This window comes from Macaca nemestrina, chromosome 6, assembly GCF_043159975.1.
Source record: "Macaca nemestrina isolate mMacNem1 chromosome 6, mMacNem.hap1, whole genome shotgun sequence".
Lineage (NCBI taxonomy): Eukaryota > Metazoa > Chordata > Mammalia > Primates > Cercopithecidae > Macaca > Macaca nemestrina.
The window spans coordinates 22,985,234-23,005,099 of record NC_092130.1 but is presented as its reverse complement, the minus strand read 5'-3'; the positions used below and the strand labels follow the sequence as shown (position 1 = coordinate 23,005,099).

General features: G+C 43.9%; 1 protein-coding gene and 1 long non-coding RNA gene across 5 annotated transcripts in view; one reads left to right on the top strand and one right to left on the bottom strand.

Annotated features, from left to right (window-relative positions):
* LOC105482371 (uncharacterized) overlaps positions 1–11,819 on the bottom strand; it is a 30,924-nt gene extending 19,105 nt beyond the window's left edge. For both annotated transcript variants that reach the window (XR_011624541.1, XR_003018167.2), the window contains exon 1: positions 11,639–11,819. This is a non-coding gene — a long non-coding RNA (uncharacterized lncRNA). The remainder of the gene's footprint in view (positions 1–11,638) is intronic.
* Positions 1–18,218, top strand: part of LOC105482372 (cytoplasmic FMR1 interacting protein 2) — a 133,559-nt gene extending 115,341 nt beyond the window's left edge. For all 3 annotated transcript variants that reach the window (XM_011742420.3, XM_024793007.2, XM_024793008.2), the window contains 5 exons: positions 5,278–5,350; positions 5,955–6,049; positions 11,819–12,057; positions 13,152–13,299; positions 15,440–18,218. In XM_011742420.3, the coding sequence (XP_011740722.1) occupies positions 5,278–5,350; positions 5,955–6,049; positions 11,819–12,057; positions 13,152–13,299; positions 15,440–15,607 (723 nt within the window). In that variant the 3' untranslated portion in view covers positions 15,608–18,218. The remainder of the gene's footprint in view (positions 1–5,277; positions 5,351–5,954; positions 6,050–11,818; positions 12,058–13,151; positions 13,300–15,439) is intronic.
* Positions 18,219–19,866: the final 1,648 nt, after the last annotated feature.

The window sequence follows — 19,866 nt, the reverse complement described above, 5'->3', positions numbered from 1 at the left end:
TCACTGCAACTTCCACCTCCCAGGTTCAAGCAATTCTACCTCAGCCTCCCAAGGAGCTGGGATTATAGGCATGCACCACCAAGCTCGGCTAATTTTTTGTATTTTAGTAGAGACGGGGTTTCACCATGTCGGCCCCAGGGTGGTCTCCAACTCCTGAGCTCAGGCATTCATCCCACCTCAGCCTCCCAAAGTGCTTACAGGCATGAGTCACCACACTCGGCCAAAAAGATCCTTTCTAACTACCTTGTAGTAGTCCCTTCCCAAACCTGTCACTGTCTAGCATATTACCCTGAAATTTTCTGATTTGTTTACTTGTTTTTATCTGTCTCTGTCAACTAGAACATAAATTCTGTGAGGGCAAAGATCTAGTCTAACTTGTTCAGCATCATATCTGCAAAGCCTGCAACAGTGCCTGGTGCTCAATAAATATTTGTCGGATGAATGAATGGATGTAATAGTAGCATTCTCATACTTGGAGGACTGTCATGCAGACAAATTTATTTACTCATGTAAGAAACATTTATAGAGCAACAGATGTTTAGACATTTAATAAATTATTGAGAAACTAATATATGCAGGGCACTGGAGATGAGAGGCAGAAATAGAGACGCCATCCCTACCCTTATGGAGCTCTTAGTGTTGTGGTGGTTGGTGTGGAAAAACGTGCAAAGAATCATACATGAGAATCAGCAGGACAAAGACTAATTGGTGTTTCTAGGAGAAAGAGAGAAGATGCACCCCAGGGTTTAGGCCTGGGCAGATGAGTTGATTGTGCCATTCTGTGAGCAAGGAACACCAGGTGATAAGGAGGAGAAGGTGGTCAGCTTTAGAAACATTGAGCTGTGGAATATTCAAGTGGGAACATCCAGCAAGGAGTTGGCTGTCCAGGTCCAGAGCTTTGGAGAAAAGTCTGGATGAAAACACAGGTTTGATTAATAGTGGACAGTGAATGGTGTTTCAAGTCATGGGAGTAGATGAGATAAACTGGGACAATAGAATAAGAAAAAACAACAACAACAACAACATTTAAGGGATGATCAGAGATAAAATTTGCAAAGATGCTAAAAAGGAGAAGCCAAAATGGTGGAAACAAAGGCACACCTTATCATAGGAGCGGAGGAGGACAGTGCCTAATACTTTAGAGACATTACATAGGATGAAGACTGAAAGGTATGCATTGAACTTAGTGACAGTGCAGTCCTTGGTAATCTCTGCGAGAGACATTGTCATGGCATGGTATGACTAGGCATGATATTTCTGTTTGCTGAGGAAGGACCTGAAGACTAAGAAATGGAGAGAGATGTAGAAAACTCTTACAAAGTGCTTGATTCTGAGGGGAAGAATAGAGATAAAAGAGCTAGCTTGAAAGATACTAGCTTGAAAAATACATTCAGTGATACTCTAAAGAACAGAACAAGGATCTAGAGTGGAAACTATTGGGAAGCAGCCTTGGCTCAATACCCAGCTAAACTTTCTAACCATTAGAGTTGTTTGAAAGTGGATTGAGCTGCCTCCAGAAGAAATGAACTCTTGATTGCTGGAGTTATGGAAGAATACCCTGAATGTTCTATTAGCAAAGAATAAAGGTATCAAATCAGTAATCTAGGCCTCCACTTTAAGAAACTAGAGCAATGGCCAGGTGCAGTGGCACGTGCCTATAATCCCAGCACTTTGGGAGGTCAAGGCAGGAGGATTGCTTGAGCCCAGGAGTTTGAGACCAGTCTAGGCAACACAGTGAGACTCCCCATACCTATTCTTTATTTCAATTATTTAAAAAATAAAAAAGAAACTAGAGAAATAAGAGCAAATTAAACTTAATGCAGGCGGAAGAAAAGATATGAATTAGTAAGGAACAGAAACCAGTAACATTGAGGCTGGGTGCGGTGGCTCATGCCTGTAATCCCAGCACTTTTGAGAGGCAAAGGCAGGCAGACAGTTTGAGCCCAGGAGTTCAAGACTAGCCTGGGCAACATGGTGAGACCCCCATCTCTACAAAGGATACAAAACTTAGCTGGGTGTGGTGGTGTGTACCTATAGTCCCAGCTACTTGGGAGACTGAGGTAGAAGGATCAACTGAGTCCTGGGAGGCTGAGGTTGCAGTGAGTCATGTTCATGCCACTGCACTTCAGCCTGGGCAACAGAATGAGACCTTGTCTCAAAACAAAAAAAAAAGAAAAAAGAAACCAGTAACGTTGAAACTAAAAACTGGTTTTATGAGGAGAAAAAAATCATGAACACATGACTTTTTCATGTGTTCATGATAAACCTCTAGCCAAGAAAAAAAGAGAAGACACAAATGACCAGGAATGAAAGAGGGACATTACTACAGAACCCACAAAAATTAAAAGGACAATAAAAATGTTCTAAAGACAAATATGTAATATACCCATAAATTAAACTTAAATGAAAGGAGCTAATTCCTTAAGAGACACAAACCGCTGAAACTCACTTAAGAAAAATTGATAAGCTGAATAGTACTGTATCTATTAAAGAAATATCATTCCTACTTATAAAAAGAAAATTCCAACAAAGAAAACTCCCAACCCTGTCTCTACAAAAAAAATTAGCCAGATTGGTGGCACATACCTGTAGTCCCAGCTATTCAGGAGGCTGAGATGGGAGGATCACCTGAACCCAGAAGGTCAAGGCTAGTGAGCCATGATTACACTGTTGCATTCCAGCCTGGGTGAGGGAGCAAGACCCCATATAAAAAAAAAAAAAAGAAAAAAAAGAAAAAAGAAACAAAAGCAAAAAACCCACACTATACGCCGATGGTTTCACTTGTGAATTCCATCAAACACTTGAAGAGGAAACAGTACCAATTCTACATGATCTCCTCTGTAACCGCCCAGCGGGTTCACCTTGCCCACTGCCCAGAGAGCCCATTTATCCGGACAGGGGAATTGCAATGGACAAAGAGTAATGCATGCAGAGCCGGCTGTGCAGGAGACTGGAGTTTCATTATTTTCATTATTACTCAAATTAGTCTCCTCAAGCATTTGGGAATCCGTTTTTAAAGATAATTTGACAGGTAGGAGCTTAGGAAGTGTGGAGTGCTGATTGGTCAGGTTGGAGATGGGATCATAGAGGGTGGAAGTGAGTTTCTCTTGCTGTTTTCTATTCCTGGGTGAGATGGCAGAACTCATTGAGCCAGATTACCAGTCTGGATGGTGTCAGCTGATCCACTAGAGTGCAAGGTCTGCAAAATATCTCAAGCACTGATCTTAGGTTTTATAATAGTGATTGTTATCCCCAGGGGCTATTGGGGAGTTTCAGACTCTTGAAGCCAGAGGCTGCATGACCCCTAAACTGTAATTTCTAATCTTGTGGCTAATTTGTTAGTCCTGCAAAGGTGGACTGGTCCTCAGGCAAGAAGGGGGTCTTTTCAGGATAGGGCTACGATCAATTTTGTTTCAGAGACAAACCATGAACTGAATTCCTTTCCCAAGTTAGTTCGGCCTATGCCAGGAATGAACAAGAACAGCTTCAAGGTTAGAAGCAAAATGAGGTTCTTTTACTGTCATAATTTCCCCTGTTATAATTTTGGAAAGGGGGTTTTATCTCCAAAAAATGCAAAAGGGGAACTCTCCCCATCTTCTGAGGTCAACATTACCCTAATACCAAAACCTAAGGCATTTGAAAATAAAACTACAAATCAGTATCCCTCATGAATACAGAGCAAAAATCCTCAACAAAATGTTAGCAAATAAATTCGAGCAATACATCAAAAGGACAATATATAATCGAGTGTGTTTATTTCGGCTATGCAAGGCTGATTCATCATTCAAAAATCATCCAGTGTAATCCACCATGTGAATATGAAAGATTAGTCTGAATGATCAATAAGCAAAGTTTTCAGGTTATATAATGAATCAAAGAATCTAAGCTTAGACATAGCAATGAAGACCAGGTTCTGAGATTTACTAGAAAGGAGACAAACACACACCTCACTTAAAAAAGGAGGAAAGGGCCATGCATGGTGGCTCACACCTGTAATCCTAGCACTTGGGGAGGCCAAGGCAGGCAGATCACCTGAGGTCAGGAGTTTGAGACCAGCCTGGCCAACATGGCAAAATCCCATCTCTACTAAAAATACAAAAATTAGCCGGGCATGAAGCGAGCACCTGTAGTCCCAGCTTCTCAGGAGGCTGAGGCAGGAGTAATCGCTTGAATCCAAGAGGCAGAGGCTGCAGTGAGCCAAGTCTGGGCAACAGAATGAGACTCTGTTTCACCAAAAAAAAAAAAAGTTGAGGGGAAAGTTTCCCCTCTGGATAAGAAACTGAGAATGACAGATCAGGCTCCTGTGAAGGGCCTGCAGAGTGTTCTTCCTCTGGTAGCCTCATTTCAAGGACTGGTCTGCAGTTAAACAGGAGTTGGGGTTCCCCTCTTGAACAACTGGCCTTTCAGAGTCCTGGATTGGTGGTGTTCCATCCATGCCTGGGGTAGAGGAAGGCAAGGACACCTGCAATCTTGATTTTCTCAGATGCTTAGAATCCCAAAGTGTCAGAGTTTGAAATGGAGCCTGGATCCTGCCTAATCCAAGTGCCCAGAGTTGAAGAGAAAGCAGACCCCAGTAGAGGATGGCTTCTCCAGACTCCTTCCCTCCCCTTTGTTCTGAAATCCAGGGATTGTGAGCTTGTCCCAGGACAGTAAGCCCATGAGACCCTATCTCCCGTCTTGCCCTAACCAAGCTTCCCGTCCAACAATTGTATGTTTGCTTTTAAGTTTATCTTTACACATAACAAGTCACCATCGAAACCAATCTGGCCTGGGTTCTTGTCCCTCTTTTCTTGCTAGTTGATGTCTGGTGTGCAGAAAACCAATCAGACATAGGCCTTTACACAGAGTCACCCTAGATTTGTAGACTGAAGACTGACCTAGCCACCTGCCTTGAGCCTACAGACCTCACAACCAAACAGACACAGACTAAGACCCATCATCTGTTTGATTCTGTGTAATCCATCCTAATTCAACAAATTCCTTATAAGATCATAGTAAAAATGTATTGAGCTCTCATTATATACCTGTGACTATGCCACAAGGTTATGCATTTTCTCATTTGATCCTCACAACCCATTAAAATAGGTACTGTTCTCATCCTCATTTTGCAGATAGATACAGACTTAGAGAGGCTAAGTAACTTGCCCAAGGTCACAGTGAGAAGAGCCAGGATTTGAACCCAGGTCTAGCTAACTCCAGTGCTGAGGTTTTTAGGAATGAAAAATCTTCCTTGTTTAAAATGAAAATTGCTTTCTCTCTTTTCCCCCCTCTCTGCAGTCTCAGGAGGAGGTCTGTGATTTGCTCCATGCCGCACCCTTCCAAAACATCTTGCCTAGAGTCTACATCAAAGGTAAGAAACCACTACAGCAGCTGAATAGCTGACCAGCGTTTGAACCTTATTTTCACTTCCTAATCCCAGTCAACTCAGATCTAGTCAGCAGGGGAGAAGGTTAAAGCTTTGGACACCTATTGAATAACCACAGAATCACAAATTGGAAGATGAACCCAGCCACCTGCATTGAGCCTACTGACCACATGACTGACCAGACAGACTCTGAAGCCTGTTATCTTTGACTCTGTCATTCATTCTAATTCTTCAACAAATTCCTTATAAGATTATAGAAATGACACTCCAGGCCCTGTCCCTTGTTCCTTCTAAAATATCTCTAGTTTAGTGGTATCTAGGCTTGGAATTTAAATATATGTATATTAATATATTAAACCACTCAACTAGAGATATTCTAGAAGGCAGACGATTCCATTGTTGGACAAATCATAGAACATTTTTCCTTGAAAACACTGCTCACACTTTAGAGAACGAAGGAGAGCGGTGCCACACACTCCATCCCATTTTTGGAATGCAGATACATCATCAGGTCCTTTGAGAGTTTTTCCTTCCCCAGTTGCCCCATGTGCCCTGAGTCTCATTTTCTGCTCTGTGACTCCTTTTGCAGAGGGGGAGCGCCTGGAGGTCCGGATGAAACGTCTGGAAGCCAAGTATGCCCCACTCCACCTGGTCCCTCTGATCGAGCGGCTGGGGACCCCTCAGGTACCAATCTTATATGATGAATGGGCTCTGATCACTGACAGGAACTTGAAGGCATTCGACCAAACCCCCTCATTGTACAGGTCAGAAAACTGAGGCTCAGAGTAGGGAAGAGAATGTCCAATACCCCAAAACTGGTTAATATTGATAGCAACAACAGGTCTGGAATGAGATTTGCTGACTCTCAGGCCTGAGTGTTTCTTCAGTACCCTGTATCGTATATCCTGCCAACAAGTCGTCTGCTTATTTAAACAAGTATCTACTGTGTCCCTGCTAGATATCAAGAATCTGTTACTTTGTCTCTAAAAGTTAAAACTCCACATACTCTGTGAGCCAGCAGTTCACTTCTGGATATTTTTGCTAAAGGAACACTAGATGCTTATGTAACATTGTTTGTTAAAGCAAAAACTAGAAACAACCCAAACATCTAATAGTAAAGCATTGATTAAATAAAATGCTAAGTTATTGCATATTACGTATGTACTTAATACATAATGAAAAGGCAAAATTAGATCTTGATGCATCAGTGTGGATAGATCATAAGCACAGTCGATTGGATGAAGCAAGTTGCACTACAGTTCACGCAGGATGATGCGTTTTTTTAAATGCATACAACAAAACCATATAAAACTCTTCTGAAAATGTCTGGAATGACGTCTACCTAGTTTATCATGGTGGCAACCTCTGAAGAGAGATGAGATAGAATAGAGTGGGAGAGAAAGAAGACTTCAGCCTTTTCTGTAGTGTTCTAATAAAGGTGAATGAGCTCATATGTTATTCTGTACTTGTTAAAAACCAGTACTTGTCATGATGAACATCAAGATGAGTAAGACAAGACCCCTGCCTTCAGAGAATTCAGATTATGCAGGGAGCAGGAGGAAAGAGACATGGGGGGAAAGTGGAGAAACAAAAGGCGTGTGCTGTCACCTTTCAAGTTGATTTAAGCAAGCTTCACGTTGTATGGGCGCAGGCGGGGAAGAATTCAGGAAGAAGAGAAACAGGGTATTCTAGTGAGACAAGCCAATGCCAACTGTTTAAGAGATTTAGGATTGAAAGTCGCTGTTGAACTTGCATTCCGGCGGTCCTCTCTGGTGTTCTCACCAAGGGCAGAAGGACTCAAATCCTCAGCAGAGGGCAGAAGGTGGCCTCTCTTCTGGCAAAACATGGTATTTTTGGAGCGCGATGCAGAGCCTCATCTGCACAAACGTCACACTGAGGAAGCCACCCCAGCCCAGCCCCCGCATGCCACCAACCTCCTTCTGAAAATGGTGATTAAAAGCTAATGGTGGGGCCATGCGCAGTGGCTCATGCCTGTAATCCCAGCACTTTGGAAGGCCAAAGCAGGCGGATCACCTCAGGTCAGAAGTTCGAGACCAGCCTGGCCAACATGGTGAAACCCCAACTCTACCAAAAACACAAAAATTAGCTGGGCACGGTTGCAGGCACTTGTAATCCCAGCTACATGGGAGGCTGAGGCAGGAGAATCACTTGAACCTGGGAGGCAGAGGTTGCAGTTAGCTGAGATCGTGCCACTGCACTCCAGCCTGGGCAACAGAGCGAGACTCCATCTCAAAAAAAAAAAAAAAAAAAAAAAAAAAGCAGCTAATGGTGGTTGGGTTCTTTAACTCACCACAGAGAGAACTCAGATACTGTAGAGCACACACATTTTCTTTTTTGGCCTGCAGAGGCTAAACAGAGGAGATCCTCTCCAGCGATTTCCTTTTAGGGAGAAAACCCAGTGAGTGACACGTGAATGTGTCTGCTCCCCACTGCTGCTGTCATCCTGCAGGCATCTGCCTCTCGCAGGCACCCGCCTCTCGCGGGCATCCCGCCTCTCACTCCGAAGTCTGGCATATGTTTCCACTTAGAGGACTGTGAATTCCTTCCCTGTTCTGGTGAACACCATTTCCTTGGGACTGATAGAAATCTCAGTCTGTCAAATGCTGAGTGTTTAACAAACAAAAGCCTAGACATTCTGTGGGACAGGAAGTGCTAGTTTTCTAAGTCCTCCATTCCTCAAGAAATAGTCCAAAACTTAGTCATTCCATGAACCAAAGAAAAGTTAACAAAATATTAACTTCCGAGATGGTTTGGGCACAGGTACTCGTAAGATATCTAGGAGGTGACAGAGGAAGTCTGCAACCTATTTAAAGCCGGGAAGCTTGAGCAGTATTGCATTCTTTGCATTTGTTTGAGACAAATTGAAGTGGCCTGGTTTGTTGCCCCACACTATCATGGAAGAAAAACTTGGAGCCGGAGGAGGTTAAAAGACAGGGATCCTTGTCCTAACTCCACCCCTAAATTATCTAGTGCAAGCCATTTTTCTCAATCTTTATTTTACCATCTATGTAATGAGATCATAGCTGCTTTACCTGCCTTTCTTGATTGTTATGATGAGCAAATAATAGAAGCATAAGAATTCAAAAATCATCGAGTTTTTTGAGAAGGAATATTGTTATATATTCCTTCTCAAAGTTATAGAGAAGGAATATTGAGATTATTTCGGCACAGCTTCACAAATGTTTTCTCTATCCCCTTGTTAAACTCACATAAGGGCAGAAAGAGAAAAACTCCCCACTGAGTGGAATAGAAAAGAAATGGATAAAAGCCATGTTAAACCCTCCCCTCCCTACATAACACCAAACTGCAAATTGAGGGTGTTCGCAGGAAGTGATCTATAAAGCACGTTTTCAAAGCAAAGAGAAAATGACAGACATACCAAAAGACAAGACATGAAAGAAAGTTCACAACATAAAAAAATACAATGTTAACACACACGGAAAAGTATCTGGCCTTACCAGTAATCAATGAAATGCACATTCAAAGAATGAGGTAAAATTTTTCATCTCAAAGTTGACAAAGACTATTTCTGAATGGATTATTATTGTTATATTATTATTATTATTATTATGACAGGGTCTTTTCCTGTCACCCAAGCTGGAGTGCAGTGGCGCAATCATAGCTCACTGCAGCCTCAGCCTCCCAGGCTCAAGCAATCTTCCTGCCTCAGCCTCCTGAGAAGCTGGGATGACAGGCACACAACACCATATCTGGATAATTTTTTTATTTTTAGAGAGATGAGGTGTCACTACGTTGCCCAGTCTGGGATACAGGAGTATTCATGAGGGTACAAGGAACAGGCTTCACACAGGTGAATGCACATGGATCAACTTTCCTTAAGAATAGTTTGCCACTGTATAGCAGATGCCTTTTAAAATATTTATACTCATTGACCCTTCAGTTAGTAAATATTCATCCTAACAAAATGCTCATTCACAGCTCACAGGATGTTATGTATAAGGATGGTGGGCTGGGCATGGTGGCTCACACCTGGAATCTCAGCACTTTGGGAGGCCAAGGTGGGTGGATCACCTGAGGTCAGGAGTTTGAGACCAGTCTGGCCAACATAGTGAAACCCCATCTCTACTAAAAATACAAAAATTAGCCAGGCATGGTGGCCCATGCCTGTGATCCCAGATACTCAGGAGGCTGAGGCAGGAGAATCACTTGAACCTGGGAGGTGGAGGTTGCAGTGAGCCCAGATGGCGCCACTGCACTCTGGCCTGGGCAGCAGAGTGAGACTGTCTCAAATATTTAAAAAAAAAAAAAAAAAAAAAAGGATGGTGTCTTTAGCATTGTTCATAATTTTGAGTTTGTTAACAATTTAAGATAACCTAAGTATATAAGACTAAATGAATTATATCAATGGCCATTAAATGTAGCCATTCCTTCATAATATTGAAGGAAATGAGTTATTTTAAGAACGCTTATCTCTGGGTAATGAGGTTTATGAAATATTTTTATTTCCTTAGAACTTTTTCTTTTTTTCCTAACCACTCCATTAGGCCATCAGGAAAGGACAAACACATTTCAAAGGAAAGGCAGAAAGCTCCTGTGGCAGTCAAGGCCCTTTTCATTGGCTGTAGTGGGTGGGGGCACCAGAGTTCAAAGTCTGTCCGCAGATTTATAACCTCAGTGGCCAATTTTTCTATTCCCCCTTCCAGGACTGTCTGACCCTGAGGACTGATTCAAATTAGCCAAATGCACAGTCGATTAATTAGTAAACCAGAACTCTGTATGCATTAATTGGCAAAAGAATATGCATGGCTTGAGAACAAATTGGGGTCTTTTATTTACTGAGCATCTCTCCTGTACTAGACTCTCTTTCTGAAATGGGGAGCCCTTTCTGGGGCCAAATAGAACAGAGTAAGAACAAATAAAGAGAATACAAACAGACTCAAACACAGGCTCAGGATTTTTTTTTTTTTTTTTTTTAACACAAGAGATATTTCTAGCTAACTGTGGCAATCTCAGCGACTCTCCCTCGGCTCCCAAGCTGTTCCTGCCAATGAAATCAAGATGAGTCACTGGGAATTCAGGGTTCCCTCTCCTTCGTGTTTAAAACACACATTGGCAAACTGCTTCTCCAATTCATCTTTTTCCTAGATTTCTTTCAGTTCGTAGTTGTCATGACAACTATACTCATGGTCCACATTTATAACAGACTCCTGCCTTGGTGTTTCCCGATTTCCTTTCCTTCATGGGTTCACTTAAAGGTCACCCTCTTCCTGGGGGCCTCCAGGGAGGCGGCTTCCGGGGGAGGTCAGGCAGGTGCCTCCCAGCCACCCTGTAAAATGGCTCCTTGGGGAAACCTCCCACTGGGGAGCTGATTCCATAGTCCCCTGTGGATCTCTCAGAGTCAGAAGCCTGCCTTTTTTAGCTTTGTTCACAGATTTGGAGACCTTACTTTAACCTCCGATTTTAACATTTACCTTACTTTGCAGATAGCTTTCAGGACCTCTACCCCTACATGGTTTGACTCATAACGTGTGTAGTAATGTGTCTGACATCTAGCCTGTCTAGCCAGCTGCTTATTAGATGTGCAGTAGCCAGAACCCAGATGAAAGGCCAGTTTACGTTATTAATAGAGGTCATTTGTAACTGTCAAACAAGCACTTCTAGAGGAAATAATTATCTGAAATCATGGGCAAGTTTTAACAGTAACATATGTTCATTGTAGCACATTCAACTGTACAGAAGTATTTAAAGTCAAGAGTGACAATCCCACTCATTTCTCCAAGCCCATCTGTTCCCGCAACTGATGTTAGTCCTTCTAAAATATGCTTTACACGTACACACATCACACATACTTTCATCTGTCCGATTGTACATTGTCAATGTTTTTAAGTAGAATTGTAGTATACATTCGTTTCTGCAATTTACTCTGTTTACTTTACAACTTAACCAATAGAGCTAGACTACTGGGTCAAATGTGAGCTTTGACACTCACTGGCTGCCTCTCTGAACCTTAGTTTCTTCATCTGTAAAATGGGGACAGTAATGGCATCTACCTCACGGGATGGAATGGAGTCAGTATATATCAAGTGCTTAGAACAGGGCCTTATGCTTTACTACCCACACTCAGAAAGCATAAGCTAGTAGTAGTTATAGTAGAAGCAGTAGTACTACTAGTAGTATCATGTCAGTCTTTTCAGTGGCTATCCAGCATTCATGACGTGGGTAAATCATAATTTTAAAAATTAATCCGCTACTGATTGTGCCTGGATTTTACTTAACACCAGTAAGACTTACCGTGAAACTTCCCTGCTGTTGCATTCAGGATCATCAAGTTTGTGCCCTGCTCTGAACAAGACCAGTTCTGGTGAATTCATTCCAGGTGCAGCCAGCTTCAGAGTTTGGGAATCTCTGGTGGGAGGTGGCAGATGGGCTCTCAGATGTGGATAGAAGGTGTATGTGCCCTTCCATTTCCAGCAAATCGCCATCGCTCGCGAGGGTGACCTTCTGACCAAGGAGCGGCTGTGCTGTGGCCTGTCCATGTTTGAGGTCATCCTGACCCGCATTCGGAGCTACCTGCAGGACCCCATCTGGCGGGGCCCGCCGCCCACCAATGGCGTCATGCACGTCGATGAGTGTGTGGAGTTCCACCGGCTGTGGAGCGCCATGCAGTTCGTCTACTGCATCCCTGTGGGAACCAACGAGTTCACAGCTGAGTGAGTACCCGCCAGAGAGGGCAGGGTTACCCCCAGTCTGCCTGTGCTCCTGCAGGTCATGGGGCTGCCAGAGTTCAGCCAGAAACTTGGGCAGGGGGTAGGGGTGGTTGGCCAACAACTACTTTGTTGGGTGTGTTGAGCTGACTGCATGGGCAAGAAAGAGCCCAGTAAGGGTTTGATAGTAAGACCCTCACTGCCTGCCTCACCCCCACTACACTGTACCACTAGACAATGAGGAACCTTTAGGAGTCCTTAGAGCAGACAGCAGAGCTAGTTCTTACTGCACTCACCCAGCTACATAGCGAGGACAGAGTGGAAAGGCAGACAAGGCCTCCCCTCCGGCAGCCAAGAGCTCTAGGAAAAAGGTGTGGGAAGAGGAGGCTTCCCCAAGAAAGTGGTGTTGGTGAAGCTGTCTCAGAGCAGTGCTGGCCTGCAGGCTTCCAGTGCAGGGATGGGGAACTGGGGACACCCGCCCGGGTTGGGCTGCTGCTTGAGGACAAGAGAGACAGCTGAAAGATGACTCCACTGCCATCCAAACTGCCCAGGTCTCTTGAGAGTTGGGGCCTGCAGTCGGAGCTTTGTCAGAACCAAAAGGACTCAGCCTCGACCCCAGCAGCATCTGCCCCCCATGGCCTTTCCCTTCCCTCTCAGCCTGCTTCTGGCCAGTTGGCCTCCTGGTTTGAAATGGCCCCTCTCCCCCTGGGTGTTCCTTCAGCTCCTTTAGAGTCAAGACAGATTCTCCTTTGACCTGCACAGAGTAATCAGCCACATACATCTCAAGGGCTGGGTGGATTTTTCCTTACAAATTCAGAGCTTCTTAAGAGCTGTTTTTTGTTTTGTTTTGTTTTTTAACATTAGTGATGCAAAGAGGCTGACACCTCTTTGTGGCCGGAAGGACTTATGACATAACTACCATCCCTGCAACTAATGAACCCCCCCTCACAGCTTCCTTTGTACCCATTTTATAGATTAAGAGACTTGGCCCAAAGACAGGCCTGCTTAGTAGCTGTACTCCTGGCCCAAGATGAGGCTCCCTCCCTCCCTGCCCTCCTCCGCCACCTCCCTCTCCAGCTGCTTCCTCCCCCTGCTCCTAGGCAGTGTTTCGGCGATGGCTTGAACTGGGCTGGTTGCTCCATCATCGTCCTGCTGGGCCAGCAGCGTCGCTTCGACCTGTTCGACTTCTGTTACCACCTGCTCAAAGTGCAGAGGCAGGACGGGAAGGATGAAATCATTAAGAATGTGGTAAGCAGGCTGGTGGCCGAGGCCTGGGAGGTGGGGCTGGGCTGACAACCAGGCTTTCACCAGAAAAGCAGGGGAAGAGCTGCTTGTGAAGGCCAGCTCCCCACACCGCAAGTACAAAGATACTACTGCTTAGAAGAAGCCATGAGTCACCCGCTCATCACTTACTGCCATGAATCAGTTCACCCCGAAGGGCAGGGCTGGGCTCCAGACCGGGAGTGCATCTCCCCTGTCCCAGTCAGACTCTGCTGATACCAGTTTCTCACCTGTACAAATATTCACCAAATACCAGAGCTGTGCGGGCACCTGGATGGGGTAGGTACTGGCATGGGGTGAGCTAGGCTGCTGTGGGAAGGGAGAGAAGGACCCTTAAACCAGGCTGCGGGCAGAGAAAGCTTCCCAGGAGAGGGAGGCTGTGTCTGGGCTGAGTCCAGAATGGCCTGCAGCAAAGAACCAAGCAGCGAAGGCGGTATGGGGCAGGGAGGATGCTCCAGACAGAGCAACGGTGACAGCAGAGGCACTGAGGCACGAAGGCGGATCGAAGGGTGGGTCTCAGGGACCCAGTGAGAGGAGAGAGAGGTAGAAGCCACCTCACAAAGGGCTTTAAAAAAAATACACATAAAATAGTTTCAATGGTAATTTTCTGTATATGATTCAGTGGCATGAAGTACACTTAAGTATTGTACAACCATTCCCACCATCCATCTCCAGAGATTTTTTCATTTTCCCCAACTGAAGCTCTGGGCCCATTAAAAAATAACTCCCCATCTTCTCCCTAGCCCCTGGTAACCATCATTCTACTTTCTCTATGCATTCGACTACTCTAGGTACCTCATCTAAGTAGAATCATACAGTATTTGTCTTTCCGTGACTGGCTTATTTTAGTTAGCGTATCCTCAAGGTTCATCCATGTTGTAGTGTGTGTTCAAATTTCCATCCTTTTTATGGCTGTATAATATTTCACTGTGTATATAGACCATGTTGTGTTTGTCCACTCAGGTTGCTGTCACCTTTTGGCTATTTTTGAAAATGGTTAATTTTGGCTACTATGAAACATGTGTGTACAAATAACTCTACAAATTTCTGCTTTCCATTCTTTTAAGTATATACCCAGAAGTGGAATTGCTGGATCGTATGGTAATTCTATGTTTAATTTTTTTAGAAATTGCCATTCTGTTTTTCATAGTGTCTGCTCAATTTTACATTCTCACCAGCAGTAGACAAGAGTTCCAATTTCTCCACATCGTCACCACTTACTCTTTAATAGTCATCCTGATGAGTGAAAAAAGTTATCTTGTTATGGTTTTTATTTGAATTTCCCTAATGGCTGTCAATGCTGAGTGCTGTATTCATGTGTTATTTGCCATTTGTGTATCTTCTGTGGAAAAATGCCTATTCAAGTCCTTTGTCCATTTTTTTAATTCATTTTTGTTGAGTTCAAGTTCTTTACGTATTCTAGATATTACTTATCAGATCTGATTCGTGATTATTTTCTATTTTATGGGTTGCCTTTTCATTCTGATGGTGTCTCTTTGATGCACGAAAGTTTTCAATTTCGATGTAATGCAACCCTTTGCCTTTGCTTTTGATGTCATATCCCAAGATATTATTGCCAAATCCAGTATCATAAAAATTTTCCCCTGTGTTCTAAGAATTTCAGTTTTAACTCTCATGGTTAGGTCTCTGATCCATTCTGAGTTAATTTTTGTATATGGTATAAGGAGGTAAGGGTCAAGTGTTATTTTTCATGTGGGTATCCATTTTTCCCAGCACCTTTTGTTGAAAAGGCTGTTTCTGCTATTGAACAGTCTTAGCACCCTTGTTGAAAATCATTTGATCATATGTGTAGTAGTGTATTTCTGGGCTCTCTATTCTGTTTTATTCATCTGTATGTCTACCTTTATGCCAGTGCCACACTGTTGATTATTGTAGCTCTGTAGATTGCTTTAAAACTTGGAGAGGGATTTTATGGGTCCAGTTAACACTTGATTGTCAGATCCAGGGGATTCTGTAAAAGGACTTTAAGAAGGTGACATGATCACTGATGCAGGGTACACTGTACCTCACTGACTTCTCCTGTTACTCCCTCTTTCCACCCCCACCTTTGTCCTGCCCTAACTTGAACATCCCCTTCCTTCTGTAGCCCCTGAAGAAGATGGCCGACCGGATCAGGAAGTACCAGATCTTGAACAATGAGGTTTTTGCCATCCTGAACAAGTACATGAAGTCTGTGGAGACAGACAGTTCCACTGTGGAGCATGTGCGCTGCTTCCAGCCGCCCATCCACCAGTCCTTGGCCACCACTTGTTAAGCAGTAGGTCCTGCAGATGCTTTTCTGGAGGAGGAAGAGAAGTAGGAGAGAGAAAGCCACAGCCAGCCTGCCACAGGATCCAACTGGACAACGTGTGGGATGGACCTGGAAACAAGCACCTCCCCAAACACATCACCACTCCCTAGGGCGGGGCCTGTGCATGCTCTCCCATGACATCTCCATGCTGGTTTCTTCATAGCATAAATGAAAAAAAAAAAAAAAAAAAAAGGAAACAGGGCAATGTGTGCTTTTTCTTTTCTCCCTGCTGAACTATATTAAGAACTCCTAGTTTCACCCTTTCTCCATCCCATCGTCGCACCCATCTGTGGTTGCTTCCCAAGACCGCCTCCCAAGATGGACACCTCCTACCCAGTGCCCATATGTGACCCCAGGACTCAAGTCTCAGACTGTGAACACAGATGTGGCCATGCCCAGAGATGCCAGCCTGGCCAGAAGGGCATGCCTCAGCTTACTACTTCATCTCTCCTGGTTCCCTCCATGCAGTACCCTGGGTGGCAACTTCTCCCACTCTGGGTACCAGGGATTCTACCACATAGGCTTCCCAAAGCCCCATTCCAACTCCCTTCTCTCAGGGAAGTCCTAGAGAGAGGTCCAAAAAGCATTCACAGCTGTATCACACTCCATGCAGGTAAGGTAGGAGACTGGTCAGGCCTGCTGTGGGGAAGCGGTATGTGTGAACACAGCCAGAAATGTCATAGTCCAAACAGGATGCTTTCAGGCCATCTCAGCTGCTTGATGGTGAGATGGTTCCCTTATTCCTACGGGAAAGGCTTAGCATTGGGCCACACAGGGGAAGCAGCTTTGAACAAATCAATCATAGCACTGCCTACAGCATTAGCCAGTGACCAAATTACGGGCCACTTCTTGGCACAGAAATGCTTATCAGGGAACATTTCCACAAGAAATAAAATATTAAGGGGTTATTTCCACAGAGGCCCAAAAAGTCTTGGAAACAGAGGTGAGGAGGAGTAATAATAATTGTCAATGAGCTTTTAATACCAAGATATGCCCCCTGTCCCCGAAGAAGAGTCTTCTTTTAGGGAATCAGGACTTCCATTGTCCTAGAAGCTGAAAGATTCTTGGAACATTTTAGCTTTTACTCTCAACTTGCTGTTCTCTTTACATTCCTTAAGTTAGACTTTGGGGTGTGACTTCCCTCCCAGGGGTAACATTTACTTCCATTTTCTGGACCGAACCAAAAGTCTTCTGCAAAATCTCCCACCGAGTGTGATGAGACCATTGAGAAGGATAAAAGCCTTTAGGATATAAATTTCTTGTTACAGAGCATGTCATTGTCAAAGCAAATCTGTGGCCCTGAGGTTTTAAGAATATCAAATGTGACATTTGATATTTCTCCAGCCCTGGGAAGTAAGATGGTTAGAAATGGTTGCCTTAATCAAATGGTCCCATTTTTAACCCCAAAGGAAGTGCCCACAGCAAGAGGCTTGCGTGATGCACTTATGTCCTCCAGTGAGGAAAGGTGGGGCCACATGTGAAAGGCCCCTTAGGTCAGATCCTGAGAGTAGCACATTTGAGTGCAGATTCCTGGAACCCACCTCAAACCTACTAATTCTGAATGTCTGGGAATAGGGCCAGGAAGTCTGCCCTTTCTACAAGCTACCCAAGTTATTCTGTTGCACATCAATGTTTGGGAACCACTGCTGTAAGGGAATCATTCTGGTCACCTTGAGCTTTGAGCTACCACTACGCCATGAAAGAAAATACATACAGGGAAGAGAGAAGGGAGGAGATTGCAAGTAGAAACTGGCAGATCCTCCTCTCTGGAGGTACCACCTTCTATTCTGATTTCTGACTTTTCCTTCTTGATGACCATAGATATGTTCCAGAGGCAGAAGAGAGAGATTACCCCACATGGCAGAGAACATGCTTTCAAAACATATAGAATGTCAAAGTTCCAGATCCTTCTACATCTTTAGTCCTGTCTGAGGTTGGTAGCTGCCTTTCTGTAGCTGATAGATGGCTAGAGTTCCATCCAAATTCCTGACCACGACTTCGTGGAGATTTGAATTATCTATTTGATGAGATATTTATTTCAATAACCCACCTCTCTCACCCCACATTTATATCCCTAAATTTGACCCTCTGGGCCGAGTCATATTGCCTTCAGGAGACTTGATCCCAGTAGATTGAGGTCTTCCCTTTCAGCAGAAAGATTTATTTCCCTGGCTTGCCAGTGGCACTGATTTCCTAACACCCAATGAGTTTAATATTCTTCCTCCCTGGCATTACTGCCCAAGCCTCTTTTGATTTTTTATTTTATGTGTGTCTAATGACCAGGAAAAAAATAAAGCTTAGGTTTTAAAAAGTTTTAAAAAAAATCTGTTTCAGAAACTGTCAAATGTACCATATTTGTATTAAGAATTGTTGGGAATTTTTGTACAATGAATTTACATTTATTTATGGTGACTTATATTTACGCTTGTGATCAAATAATGATGTTAAATTCTTAAATCATATTTGCTATGCAGCTAAAGATGATATTTTGATTTGTATTTTGGGGGTACCTGTGTTGAGTTGATAAACATTTCCATCTTCATTAAAACTGCTTCCAAACTAGTAAAACCAGCAACTTGGTCTTGATTCCTGGTCCTATTCTAATCCTCATTGACCTGTGGAAGGCCATAATAAAACTAATTACTAAGAAAACAACCTAAAAGAGAATGAAAGAAAAATATAGGTTACTGCACACCAAACTAATGGCTTTGCTTGCTTTCCCACGTGGGAAATTACATCTTTACAAATTGAGCCTCACATTTCACATTAGCACCAGCTTTCCTAAAGGTCATCCACTAAAATGAGTCCTAGGGCTGTTTCCTCTTCTGTCAAGTTGGACAAGATGATCTTTTCTAGCTCTGATATCCTGATTCTAGGTAATTTCCCACTGGTGCACTTTGAGAGGTCTACTTCATACAACATCTTTCTCAACCTATGTCATCACCTCATCAAATTGCCATCACAACGAGTCATATTTGAGCTAGTGTAGTGGGAATACTGTTAGTCTTGAGATACTCAGTGAAAAAAGGGTTCCAAAGAAGATAAATTTGGGAAACACTTCATGCTCTTTTCCCCATGAAGATCCAAAAGACTGAGGAGTCCTGCAGAACCTTATCAGTCTGAATTAACAACCTATCTCCTAGATGGTTTTATTAGTCTGTTTTCACACTACTGATAAACACATATCCAAGACTGGGAAGGAAAGAGGTTTAATTGGACTTACAGTTCCACTTGGCTGGGGAGGCCTCAGAATCATGGCAGGAGGGGAAAGGCACTTCTTACATGGTGGCAGCAAGAGAAAAACAAGGAAGAAGCTAAAGCGGAAACCCCTAATAAACCCATCAGATCTCATGAGACTTATTCACTATCACGAGAATAACACAGGAAAGATGGGTTCCCCATGATTCAGTTACCTCCCCCTGGGTCCCTCCCACAACACATGGAAATTCTGGGAGCTACAAGTTGAGATTTGGGTGGGGACACAGCCAAGCCATATCCTTCTGCCCCTCGCCCCTCCAAATCTCATGTCCCCACCTTTCAAAACAAATCATGCCTTCCCAACAGTCCCCCAAAGTCTTAATTCATTTCAGCATTAACCCAAAAGTCCACAGTCCAAAGTGACATCTGAGACAAGGCAAGTCCCTTCTGCCTACAAGCCTGTAAAATCAAAAGCAAGCTAGTTACTTCCTAAATACAATGGGGGTACAGGTATTGGGTAAATACAGCCATTCCAAATGGCAGAAATTGGCCAAAACAAAGGGGTTACAGGCCCCACGCAATTCCAAAATCCAGCAGGGTGGTCAAATTTTAAAAATCCAAAATGATCTCCTTTGAATCCAGGTCCCACATGCTGGTCACACCGATGCAAGAGGTGGGATCCCTGGTCTTGGGCAGCTCCACTCCTGTAGCTTTGCAGGGTACAGCCTCCCTCCTGGCTGCTTTCATGGGCTTACATAGAGTGTCTGCAGCTTTTCCATGTGCACAGTGCAAGCTGCTGGTGGATCTACCATTCTGGTGTCTGGAGGATGGTGGATCTCTTCTCACAGCTCCACTAGGCAGTACCCCAGTAGGAACTCAGTGTGGCAGCTCCAACCCATTTCCCTTCTGCATTGCCCTCGCAGAGGCTCCATGAGGGCCCCACTCCTGCAGCAAACTTTTGCCTGGGCACCCAAGAGTTTCCATATATCTTCTGAAATCTAGGTGGAAGTTACCAAACCTCAGTT